This window comes from Lonchura striata, chromosome 13 (assembly GCF_046129695.1).
Source record: "Lonchura striata isolate bLonStr1 chromosome 13, bLonStr1.mat, whole genome shotgun sequence".
Classification (NCBI taxonomy): domain Eukaryota; kingdom Metazoa; phylum Chordata; class Aves; order Passeriformes; family Estrildidae; genus Lonchura; species Lonchura striata.
Window position 1 is genome coordinate 10,923,124 of NC_134615.1, and position 13,554 is coordinate 10,936,677.

Sequence of the window (13,554 nt, forward strand, 5' to 3'; positions counted from 1 at the left end):
CACGTGGGGAGTTCCCCATCTCAGCACAGTGACTGTGCACCTACTTTTAACTAGTCAGCAGGGAGATGCTCAAAGGCATATGCTTCAGTACAGCACTACTAAGGCAGCTCCCTGAGCTGCGTGGAAACATCAGTTCAACCCTTGGGATTTGCAATGCAGTACCTTTTCCTGAAGACAGAAACCTACATCTTTTTCATTTCTGAAGGCTTGCCCCGAAGTGATCCAGCGTCATTTCAAACCAGTGTCAGGCAAAGAGCCTCCTTTTTCAATATCTCCATTTTAAGAACCTGCTACCTTTCTTTTGGCACAGAGAAGATGGCACATGAGCTCTTTCTATGGCAGCTGCTGTACATTGCCAGCTTCTCTTGCAAAGGCACGTCTATGAGCCTATACTGCAAGACACTATTCCATTTCCCATCTTAAAGTAGTACAATTGAGTTAGGAACATGCTTCTATTATGAATAGGAATAATGAATTGGTGATTTCATTAACTAATTTTTCAGCCCGTAAACATCTGTTCTGTGGTTTAGAGAGAAGTAATCAGGTTGAAAGTTAACACTCTTTTCTAGAAACAGATAACTTCAGTGTGATTTTGATGAAGAAACAGTGAGCTAAGAATAATCTAGATGCAAACAGAACTGTCCTCTTTGGAATTAAGAAAAGCCATTCCTGGTTTTGTTGTATTAAGGTTCATAAATTTATCACAAGCCACATTGAGCCTGAACTCTGACTGTCCATATAATGCTATTTCAGCAGAATAAAAACCATCTATCATTTCTCTCAAATAGGACATTCTTCCTTTTTTACTTTTTGGGAAAGTTGTAGCTTTTCTTAGGTTAGGACTGCTCTGGTGCTTCCTGCTGTAAAGATGACCCTACTTCAGTCATGCTGAAGTTGTGCTTCGATTGTAGCCTTCCCTTACTGCTCTGAAGGAACCGTGTTTGTGCAACAGGACTATCAACATCAGCAGGGATCTAAACTGTTGACAACATGGGCTGCAACATCAACAAGCTGTGCCACCCTTGCACTTGTAAAAAACCTCACTATATAAACTGATTTAGACATTGACTAGTTGTCAACGAAAACATATTCCCTACAAAATATCACTTATGTGCTCCAAGCCCAGACATGGCCCAATGACAACCAGTTGTGCCCTAGTCAGTGCAGCGATTTTGAAAGACTCTGACTGTGCATGTTCCCATGTCACAGTCTTGCAAAGCCTTGTACTTTGTGGGAATGGGTAACCACATCATTTCAGCTGTCACAACTGCTGAATATTTATTATGATTATGATTCATTCAAGCCAGAGACACCAGGAGAACTACATCTTTCTAACTTTCCAGAGGTGTCCATGGTCCTTAAAATGACTGTTTCCCTGACATCCTTACCATAAGTTCAAAAAGAGTAAAAGAAAGCCTGGAAATTGGCTCTGTTGGCACTTATACAGAGCTACAATAACCTGGGGGTCTGGTGTGGGTAAAATATGCAGCCTCCTACCATGGTCTGCAAGGCCTGATCCAGTATCTGTGTATTTGTATACAATGCAGAAAACTTTTTTTTTTAAATTGAAACACAGAGATATGGGAAAGGCAGCTATAGGTCTGGTACTTCTATTCTTGCTGAAAAAAATTAAAATATTACTGAGTATTATAAGCTAGCAATATGTTTTCATAGTACATGTTCTTATCTTACCTTAACCTACCATGGAGCCAGGGAGGTACATCCAGAAGCAAACAAACACAATACCAGACACAGAACCATGGCTTTTGCTTTCCCTCCTCCTGGGCTGCAGAGTGCTCTGCACCCTCAGGTGAGTGATCACTGAGATTCAGCCACCCCAGCAGCAGCAGCAGCAGCAATGCAGGGGCACTGACAGACAGACAAGCTCTGACACTAAGCTCATGTATTCCCTTTATTGAACTGTACTAGTTATTGCAATCAGATTAAGTCACATTTATAAAGCAGACCATCCAGTTGCACTGAAACCGATTATATTCATTACATAGTTTTAATCACTGTCCGGTGAACTGGCAAATCCAATCAAAGCATTAGTCTTTAATTAAAAAATTAAAAAGAAATATTCAGACAATAGCCAAGCAATCACATCACAATGCACAGTTACCTAAAATTGCAATTAAAAAGCAGTTAACAAAAAAGAAAAAAATCACACCTAATCTTTAACTATCAATATAATACAAGAAGCAACAAAGGGCAACAGCATCAAAGCAGATTTATCTAACACTATAAATTCAGTCAGAAGCAGAAGCTCTAAAGTACACTAGCTGAAGCAGGACAATAAAAAATACTGAGCATGGAATACTTTTAATCTCTTCCATTAATATTCATTTCCAGCTGCTTATAATAGCAGCGCCTCATGGCCAAATCATTAGAGTTTTACATCTGGGTTGCAAATGACACTTTGATTGGATGTAATGTTCAAATGGTCCTCCCCACTGTGCCACCGTCAAGTCTTCTGCAGAGAGGTGTCCTGTAGTGCCAGTGGCTCACTGTGCGTGCTGGCTCAATGTGTGGTTCTGGAAAGACGAAAAAAGGAGACATGCATGAGGGGCAGAATAATAGAAAGCATGCCCATACCCTCCCACTCAGTACCATTTATGCAGAGCTCAACATAAAAGCTTCTCAATTATTACAAAACAAAATGCAATAAAGAAAAAGTACTCATAAGTAACAGCTGCCAATATGACATATTTGCTTTGTTCTGACAGATCTGTTAATGCTGGCATGAACTTAGAAAAAAAATTGCTACAAGCCAAGTATAGTCATGAAGGTTCCTTTTTTTTTCCTCCTTTCAATATATATAAAGAAAATGGTAACTTCATGGGCAAAAAAAAAAAAAAATGCCTTTAGGGATTCCCTTCACTGTAACAATTTAAAAAAAAATTAAAATCTGAATCGTGAAGGAACCCTTGCCATATTTTACTCTTTTATTGTCACTCATACTGGGTGCAAGTACTGGCAGCAAGAGACACCAGATTGTGACACACACTTCTCAGTCCAAGAAATACTTCGGCAATAACAGCTGAACCGCCAGCTCAGGCACCAGGGTAATATTCCCAGCAGAAAAAAGGCTGGACATTTAACCCAGAAGTTAAATCTCTTTAAAGAATATACTTTTCTCTACACATTTCTTTCAGCAGTTTAGAGTCCCTTTTTTCCTTTTGGTAGATTTGTAATAGCCTCAATGTCATCACAGTATCTCACATCAGAGGATGCTGACCTGTCTTGCCATTTTGTGTAGTTGCCAATAAATTGTGGAGCCAACCTTGGAAGCGTATTTTTAGAGCAGTACTGATTCACCTACATTTTGTGTTCTGACTTAAACCCCAGTCTTACACATAAGCTTAGCTTTATTTGTATGATTATCCAATTATTTGAGCAACTAGAGAAGTGGTTCATGGTGAGGTTTTCTTGAGCTGAGTCCCCAGCATCCCTAAATATAAAAATTCATTTGTGCTATTTCAAGCCTAAGCAATCTCCCTAGTCTCCATCTGCTTAATAACAGAGCTGGGCAAGTCCGCCAGCTTGAAGAATAAGTTTTTAAACACAAAATGAATTTTGAATCTAATTATTAATTTACAGTGACGAAGCTTTAAAATAAAGTAAGATATTTTAACTTTTCATAAATCATCTGCTCCTTCTACGCTATCCACAGCTACATCGTGATCAGGATAAAAGAGCAATCCCGCTTTATGCAGAGATGACATCTCCCCGATGGAAATCGCCGCCCGTGGAAGGGGCTGCGGGCGGTGCGGTCGGCGGCGGTGCCCGTTCGCGGCGCTGCCGGACGTTCCCGGCCGCTGCAGGACGTCCCCGGCCGCTGCAGGATGAACCCCGGCCGCTGCAGGACGTCCCCGGCCGCTGCAGGATGAACCCCGGCCGCTGCCGGACGAACCCCGGCCGCTGCAGGACGTCCCCGGCCGCTGCAGGACGTTCCCCGGCCGCTGCCCCAGCCCCAGAGCAGCGGTGCCAGAAGCGCTGCTGCGCTCCCGACCGCGGCCGGAGCTGCGGGCGCTGCCGGCCCTGCGCGCGGAGCCGGCCCGGGCGGAGCGGGCAGCGCACGGCCGCGGCCCTCGCGAACCAGATACCAGCTGGGGAAATCACAAAGTCACTGCTTCAGCATAGCACCGGCCCTCTCAGCACAGCCCTGCCTGTGACGCTGAATATGCACAATCACAAATCAGAAATTCGTGAATTGACAGTTGGAACCGCTTTGCTTTTAGACAATTTAACACCACCAAACACAAAATTCAATGGCTTTTTCCTTTGATATGCATGGAAATTTTCCTGGCCTTAAGAAGGAGCGACCTTTGCAGTAATGGATGTTATTCTCAAGCCTAACAATGACTTTATGGAGGAGGATGGATGGAGCCCTGCACACACAATAGCAGCACTGACAAGAAGCTTGCCCACTAAACCTAGCTGGGGAAGCATGAAAATGTGAAATACACAGGCTCCTCTGTGCTCACACACTCCTCAGTATTTTAACAATGGCCATTCCTTGTGCACTTCATTACAGTTCTATTTTTAGGTCATCCTGAATATCAATAAAAAACCCAAAAGGTTTACCATCTTCAAATTGAAAGAAGGGCTATTCGTGGTAGACAAATCCATACTTAGTTAGGCAGTGTCATTTAAAAGATAATGCACAATCAGCACTGGATGCATGACGCACAGCCTACAGTCAGGGAACATGATTTCAAACTTGTGTGGCTGCTGCATTGATTACACCAGGCAGGTCAATAAAGGAATGGTATGTGGCTCTAAATCTGATAATGAAGCTTTTATTGTAAGCCCTCCCTCCTCAAACATCACCTAATAACATGCTCTGAACATTCCCAAAACAAGAAATACACTGGGTTTGGGATCAGAATTTGTCAAAGGGACTAAAATATTTTTTATTGTACTCAAATACTGCAGTCATTTAGAGCTGAGTCAGGCAGAAGCTGAGAAATCAGCTGTGCCATAGGGCTAGGAGTTAAAAAATTGTATTTTTCATATGCAAATCTTGATTTTGTCTTAGTATCTTGGGAATGTACCATTTATTCCCCGTGCATGCATTATTGACAATCAATATACTGGCTAGTGCCTGGACCATGCAGTAAAGAGACAGAGCCATGTTTTACACAGGTCCTGACAAACAGGTCTGTGATGCCTATGGATGTGAGAGCCTGTGTGCTCTGCATCCTTTCCCTGCCTTTCTGAGGTCCTGCTCAAGCCATGGGCACAAATGCCAAGTCCTGAACACCCAGTGCCAGTGAACACTGGGTGAAGGCTAAATTACCACCACTGTGTGTATTTGAAAGCCCCATGAAAACATATTTATATCCTCTGCCACCCATATAGGTTTCTCACATACTAAAATGTATTTCAAAACACGCCTTCCAAAAAATAGTCTGGCAACTTGTCTCCTACTACTAGCAATTGTAATTTCTTATCTTCTTGCTTCTACTCCCTGTGCCCTGTGCATCTGCAGCTCATTGGAATTTCGCTCTGCATATGTCAGAAAGCATTTCACCCATTCAGGGCTTATGTCTCTTACACGTGTGTTTTCTATATTTGACTCATGGTTTTTCAAATACCTTTATTTGGCACTCTTTTGTGTGCCCAGACACCGAAAATTCCCTTGGCTGACCAGACTTTTGAAGCAATTGAAAATCAAGTATTAAGAATACCCTGTGCCTTAGTAGGAACAGTTTTGAGCCCAATAGAGCCACTGGGCTGTTCCAGGCAGCAGAAGGAAATCATAAAGACGAGAAGGAAGTGTTTTGAAATTTGATACTACAGGAGTGCTGCTACCTAAGCAGCCTAAGGAAACTTCACCCACCTTTCCAGTAGGAGGGTGGGCTGGCTGAAAACAGCTCGGGTGTGATTTTTCAACTCCAGAAATTATAGTTAGAAAAAAAAAAAAAATTAATGGTGGTTTCCAGAGGAAAATAGAGCACTCACAAAAATGCAGGCCCTCCAGGAGCACTCCTGTGTGTGTGCACATGCCTACCAGCTCCAAGGCCATCCATACACGTGCCCGTCTGGGGCCAGCAGGAGGCACGACATCATTTGGAAGCTGAACAGGAAAAATGGTTCTTCCCAGCTCCTGTTAGACCCCCTGGTTTACACACAGCTCACAGCTGATACCCCACTGAATACATCATTCTGAGACATTATTGCAGCTGGAAAACTCTACAGCAGCACTAAGTCACCTGTCAAGATCAAGTAAGTCACAGCTTATTTATAGGATAAGGTTGGAAAATCTCTTCTTTTCTTAATAATCATACAAAATTGATAGCAATGCCATTAGCTATGTCAGTGGGAAAAATGCAACTTCCCCAAGTCATGAGGCTGTTGCAGTGTTTAAGTGGAATTTTCTAATGGCTGCACAATCCCCAGGTGAACCATTTATGGAAGTGTCTGTGATCAAGGAACTGGGTGATGGGTTTTGCAGGAAATAAAAAGATTTCAAAGAATGGTTAATTATTGTCCATGTAGATATTGATTGCTCTCCAGATCTTCCCTGGAGACACCCCCTGCCTGCCCTCTGGATGCAGATCAAGCCATTTCTGCAGGACATCCACAATGAATATTCCTCTGTTTTCTTACATGCATGATTATGAAAACACTGGCATGACAATCTCCATTTTCAGAGCTCTTTATCAAGAAGGAAAGCATCAGGCTTGAAAGATGATCACTTACAACAGTTCAAAGAACTGTTACAAGCTATATAAAGATCGAGAGAAAACACACACAAAAAGCAGCACATGATGGAGCGAAGCTCCAAGCCAGGCAGTCAAGCTGGGAGTCTCCCACACTGCAACGACACTCACTGCCAACAAGTCACAGGTGTACTACACAGGAGCAGGTGAAAAAAATAAAATGCAACTGTGAGGAGTGTGATAATGGTTTGGGGCCATAACACATCCAGTCTACAGTGCCATTGTGCATCTGTTATGGATTTAGACATTTTCTATCAGCCACTTAGAAATACACTGTCTATGTGCATGAGCACATACCCCTAAAAGTGTATGTTATACAAAGGTTAAGAAATGGCCTAACAAGGCTGGTGATGCCCCCACCCTCAGGTGAAATTCGTAAGTCTTTTACAGTGTTACACAGAGACTGGGACTCTGATGAAAGGCTACAAAGCCTCTCTCCCCTTCCAAAGGCTACTGAAATGAACAGAAACCAGTCCTCAAATAATTTCAATAAGAATTATGGAGATAATAGATTCATGTGACAATTAGCCAACATGAAAATTAACTGCTAATTAGCCATTGGGTGACCTATTAATCTCAATATTTTTTCTCAGGGTGTGGGGGGTCCTCCAGACCCAGGTAAGAGCCCAGGTAGTTTCTTTCTGCCTCTCCCCACCTCTGTTCAGGTTTCCATCACCCCTTCAGGCACTGTCTGATTCTAAGCCCAGAGATGGGGGTCATGGCTGGGGAGCACTGGGACTGTGTCTCCTCCTCCCCATTCTCTCTCCCTTTCCCTTTACAGAGCAGGCTGGGAAACAAGAGAAGTGATGCCTCCACTGACTGCCAAAATGCACAGCTTGCCAGACAAAAACTAAACCTCAGATTCAGCCACTGACTTGAAGCAAAGGTTTGTCTCACATTTGAACATATATATAAAAAAGACAAAACAAAACCTCCAAATTGCTACAAACAGAAGCTAGAGTGTCTAAATATTTATGAAATACCATCTGCAGCAATCTTTTTTCAATGTCTTGCATGTTTTGAATTCAAACTGGTCCAAAAATAAATCTCTCAGCTGTTATTACTCATTACATATCAATAAACACACACATGTATGTGCACAGGTACTATTTCCCTTTAACAGCAATCCATAAAGATAAATGTCTTTATGCCTTGACTTTATAAAGGGATTACTTTAGGCAGAGGACACAAGATGACCCTTACTTTAGCCACTGGAGATTATACTCTCTACAGAAAGCTGTGAGCCTTAAATTGGTGCTGCTCTAATCCTAAACTGGAGAGGCATTCAAGGGATGCCATGACCCATAAGAGCAAGAGGAAAAAATAAATTAAAAAAAAAAAGACACACTGGAGGAGGATGGTGGGAAAACAAAGATAAAGTGGAAAAGAAAGGAGATCAAGCTTGCTTTACAGGGTGAAACTGTTTATTTTTAATTTTAATTTCTGTTTTCTACTTTCCCTTTGCTATCAGACTCTAAAGAAAAATCACCTTTGCACCCCCTTGCAGTTTGTATGTGCTTATTTTTAGAACTGTTTGACAATTATCCAAGGGTCTAAGACTAACAGATGGCCTGTCTTAAAGCCTCATATGTTCACTAGTTTGCACTTCTGACAAACAGTAAATGTACTCAAGAGTGTGCCATAAACAGGGCTGAATGAATACTCAGAACACAATTTAGTTAATACACTTCATTAAAACTGATAGTGGTAACCAATGTTTCCCATAAAACCAGGTGTTAATTGCCCTTCCAGTTGTTTCAGGTAACTTATGCAGTGACATTTATATGTTTAGATCATAGTTTTTCAGGCAGCACAGTATTACTTCTTTCCTTTCCCTTGGTATTTCACCCACTACATAAAATGCTGCTAACGAGTGAACTCCAAGTTATCATGGTATGCAATAAAAAATAAAAATTGTCAGGCAAGACAGGCTCACATGTCCCTTCTTTATTTGAAGAGTCCCTCGAAATGGAGGTAGAGGCAAACGAAAGGTGGCACATCCTTTGTGAAAGGCAATGGCTGCCTGTGTTACGGCTTCCTTCATCTCTGAGCATCTGATAACTTGCCATTCGTCAGTCAGTCCCTGTGTCAGCACACTTTGAGATGGCACTTCAACAAATGCAGGTAGAAAGCTGTTCTTTACAAGTTATTGAAACAGGAAAAAAAAAAATCATTTTGAGTGTCTAAGAAAATATGCCTGGAGGTTTGTTGTCGACTGAACAGCGAAGTTGCCCGTTTCCAATGGAAATAGCTGCTTCTGAGTTACTCTGATGCTTGCACGTGATTACTCCAGGGGTGAATGCACCTTTCAGTGGTTTGGGACACAGAAACACTCATCTGTGCCAGGGCTGAGCTGCCCCGGGGCTCCTGTACCCCGGGGAGGAGAGCAGCCTCCCTCAGCCCCCCAGGAACCCGCCCGGCTCCTCCGGCCACCGGGACCCGGCACTGCATCTGCCGGGAAGGTTCGGAATTCCTGGCATTTACAGCGGGGGAAAGCCGCTCCACCCGGGGCTGCCCCAGTGCTCTTTTCCGCAGCAGCTCTTGTTCCGCGGGGTGCGCAGCCCGGCCGAGCCCCGCGTCCCCGCCCGGCCCCTTTGTTCTGCAGCGCCCAGCGCCGCGCCGCCTCGGCTCCAGCGCCTTCCACACTGCTGCTGCCCACCGGAATCGATTCCTCCCTTTTGATGGGCGCTTCTGAGTTATTCTGGTTTGAAAAAATCACCTTTCTGCACGAATACCTTTCTTGGAGTTATTTTTCCCAGCGACAGCTTTTTCTCATACTCACTAAGAATTATTAGATGATTCATGAATTTAATTTGTCTTCTAATTCAGGTTGTTTAGTCCTAATCAGACTGTGAAAACTCACCTAACATGCTTTCCCTTTCCACTTGAGACTAATAATTTTGTATAACAGTCTTCTAGATCTGCCATCTCTACTCTTCTCTAAAACTGAGAACAAGCCTAGTTGAGCCTATTACAAGTGAACTCCAAGCACAACCTAAGCTTGGCATAGCCTCTTGTATTCTATTAAATGCCTCACCGAAAAGTTTATACACTTATTCCAAAAACACGGGGTAAAATGCTGAAGTACAAAAGCAAACAGAAGCCTTTGGGAAAATCTCCTTACCACAGCACTTTGGAAATAAAAAACACAGAGGAATATATTATTAAGAGATAACCAAAGTCTTCTGTTAGAGAAACTAGCTGTAAACACACCGTGATTCACTGAGGCACCCAATGAAAACAAGGAGCTAATAATACCTGTCCTGAGGGACCACATGCTCCTGAGAATTTCACTCAGAAATGCAAATTTATCAGCGTCCTTGTAGTCTCCAGCATACCATGCACAAGATTAAAAATAAGAAGGGAAGAACCTTACACTTCCTAAATAAAGTAAGAGGGACAAATTACTGTTGTCAGAAGTGCATGAAGCCATAAAATACCTTCACTCCTTCCTTAGCTCCACTGTTACTTTCTGACTGGATTCTAGAGCCATTTCTGATGCCAAGAGCAGAAAATGGCTTGCAGGATCCAGCACAGTGCTCTGCTGCCAGTGGTGCTGTTTTAGCCGGGGTTTGTTCAGTCTGTGTTTTCCTGGGAAGCTGGTCCCACAGTCACTCGGGGTCACGGCCACCCCTGCTCCTTCATGACATGTCACAAACCCAGCATGCAGCAGCAAGAATGCCCTGTGCCCAGCTTTGGAGTGACCCTCCAAAGCTGTTCTCGAGAATGCAAACACCCACCTCCAGTCTGTTTTCAAACCTAAGCTAGAGTAATCAGAGAAAGCATCTCCTGCCCACAGGGACATTCCTTTTTACACCAAAAACCCCAATGCACACCCAGTGCTGACCTGTTTCCAATCTACTTATAGGTCCTACTCAGGGAAGCAACGTTTCAAAATAATTTTCAAGAGGTAAACCATTTTCCAGGAATCTTTCTTAGGTTTTCCTCTCAAAAGCATGAAATTGATAATTTTTTAGAAACCAATCCAAATCTTATCTCATTAATCCCTCCTTGATCTAAGGTAAATCATATCGCATGAGCCAGTTAATTGTTCACTCCTGTGAGGACTGGAATCATCATTGTGGAACACTGTGTGACTCCTCTAAACACCAAATGATTTCCTGATTGGTTCTTTATTATAGGACCAGGATGGCGTCTTTTCAAAAAAATCCTTAGAGCCAGAGTGAAACACTTTACATAGAAGTTAGAATGCATAGGGCAAAGCTTCACTGAGGGACTGTTTCCATGGGAATAGAAATCAACAAAAGCCAGGAAATTGAGAGTTGAGCCTAAAATTTGCTCTGCTGTTCTCTGTTATGGCAAGGGTCACTGAACACCATCTGATTACTTTTTGTAGTTTTTTTCCTCAGCAGCAGCTAGGTATTCCTGGTATTGAGGACAGGTATATAACAGGTTTTGTCTTAACAGTGAATTTTATAGCAAATTAACAGGGGCAGGTCTCACATTCATAATTTAAGCAACATCCTCCACTAAATGATGGGAGCTGCAGCTGAACCAAGTTCCTTGGGGTAAATAAGCAAGTGTGGACAGTCAGACTTGACACAAGCAGCAGCTGCCTGCAGCAGGACCACAGCCCTTCAATCACTAATTCCTTTAAGAAGCAGCAACTAGAGTAAAATTCCCTCTAATGGAACACTGATCTGACAAATTGTATTGCCTTGTGTTATGGATACACTTTTCTTAGGGGCAGATAAATATTCCTGTCACGTGGCACCCACACACCGCTCGTGCTGACAAAACGGTTGGTCGGCGACCTGTTGCCTTGGACATAATGGTTGTTATTGCTGGTTTCTAATTTCAAAAGGGGAATAAAAATCCTCCAATGCAAGTAGCTCTGCTATAAAATAGCAAGGCCATAGTTACAGAAGTGCTTTACATGCTGCCCCATTAGTGTAGATGCCACCAGCAGAGCAGAAATCTGCAGACAGGGCTGTGCTTAGCCCACTACCCACTGCCACAAGGAATTAACCCTGGAGGAGCTAGGAGTGTGAAAGAGCCATGCCAAATTTGTTCTTGTAAGTAAAAGAGGGGTCAAAATATCACCAATATGAGCCATTTCCTCCAAGACATCACAGGACAAAACAGCATGGCAACACTGCTATGGCATGTGTGCAAAACAACTGGGTTGAATGGGATTTTCCAGTCACTGCTACTCCATTACAACAGTGTCACTAGTCTCAGGAAAATCTGCCTTTTAAACAGCAAGATGCCACATCTTAAACAATTCTGATTTCATGCAAAGACTAAGAGCATGTGCCGGCCCCAAAGGAGGACACATTTTTCAGAAGTAAATTTGTTCTAAACAACCTCACTGCTCCTTTTGGAGACACAATAATGTAACACACTGATGACAGATACGCCATACACAGCCAAACCTCAATGCCCATTGCAATTTATTCAGGTTTAACTGTGCAGCAGAAACAAATGAGGAGGCTGGGTGGTCAGGCAGGAGCTCTCCCCCAGGGCTGGCACAGTGTGGGCACTGCTGTGGCCATTCCTGCTTGGTGCAAAGCAAAGGCAATGGGGTTCTGGGACAGGCTGTGCATGGAGGTGACCTCTGGGTGTCCGTAGTGCGGGCCCACGATGTGGCACAGAAGACACACAACACACTCCACAGTGCATCAGCTCAAGCACAGCTGAGTGATAAGCTCAGGACTGCTGCTGCCAAATCTGGTCTGGCTCATGCAGAGTTGGGGTGACAGAGCCTCTCTGAAGCCAAGCTGACCCTGCACAGAGCCATGAGCTGTCTCTACACTGATCCCATCAGCATGTATCATCTCACTCTATCATCTAGATTTTTCCAACAAAGCCCCATCACCTCACTGAGGTTAGACAGTTTGGTGTCTCATAAGTTATTCCATTAACATGAAATATGAAGGGAACATTAACAATCTCTCCACTGGTGGTTACTGCCCAGGTCAGGTCAATGCACATGTGCACACAACCCTGCACCAAACACTCCCATCCCCTTCTCATTTTACATAAGCAGAACAGGCACAACATGAAAAGAAACTGTATTCTGAACTGCTTTTCCTTTCTCCTCTGGTCAAAGGGAGCTTTAAAACTACTCTCAAAATGCCATATTAAAGCAAGGTATAATTAGGCAAAAACCAGTATGTGATTGAATGTACTTCTCTGGAAGGAACAACAGAAGGAGCAAACAGCAAGGCTGTTCCAGGCTTATTTTCAGATCCCTGAGATGGGCTGGTTTGAGAATACTGACAGCCTTCCTGACAGGAGCATGGAGGTGCAGGCAGTGACAACCTTATACACACAGCCCAGTGGAGAAAAACATGTAGATCACTGACTTTCTAACAATTCCTTATCCTTTTGCTGTTCTCAGACCTAATTTTTTTTCTGGCCACTCATCATGCTTGTTCCATGCATCTGACCTCACATAAAAATGAGAACAGGTAGAGCAGGGAGGAATTAACAAGAATCTCTCTTATGATCTTTAAAATGCCCCTGGGAAAACTGGCCCTTGGGATGGGGTCACAGGGCAGGACCCCTATGCTCAGCTCTCTCCAGCAGCCAGGGCTGCTGCTCCTGCTGCCTTTCACTGCCTGAGGAGATAAACCCTAGGATTACACCTTAAATCTCTTACTCTGGAAATCAGGGCTACACACAAGGGCTTTTAAATTTCTTCATGAAATTATTTTACAAATTATTTTTAAGCAGTAAAAGTGATGGGGCCTCCACCAGCACCACAGCAGTAGGCAACAGCAGTACAGTATCACTCCAGGATTTCCTGCCTGGAGTCTAGGCTTCACATCTGAAATACAGCACACACACACAACATTTGTAT

The 13,554-nt window shown here is 43.4% G+C and overlaps 1 protein-coding gene across 10 annotated transcripts in view; it reads right to left on the minus strand.

The window, feature by feature from the left end:
• Positions 1–1,899: 1,899 nt before the first annotated feature.
• Positions 1,900–13,554, minus strand: part of ZNF423 (zinc finger protein 423) — a 228,206-nt gene continuing 216,551 nt past the window's right edge. For all 10 annotated transcript variants that reach the window (XM_031505849.2, XM_021536121.3, XM_077786322.1 and 7 more), the window contains one exon: positions 1,900–2,534. In XM_031505849.2, the coding sequence (XP_031361709.1) occupies positions 2,505–2,534 (30 nt within the window). In that variant the 3' untranslated portion in view covers positions 1,900–2,504. The remainder of the gene's footprint in view (positions 2,535–13,554) is intronic.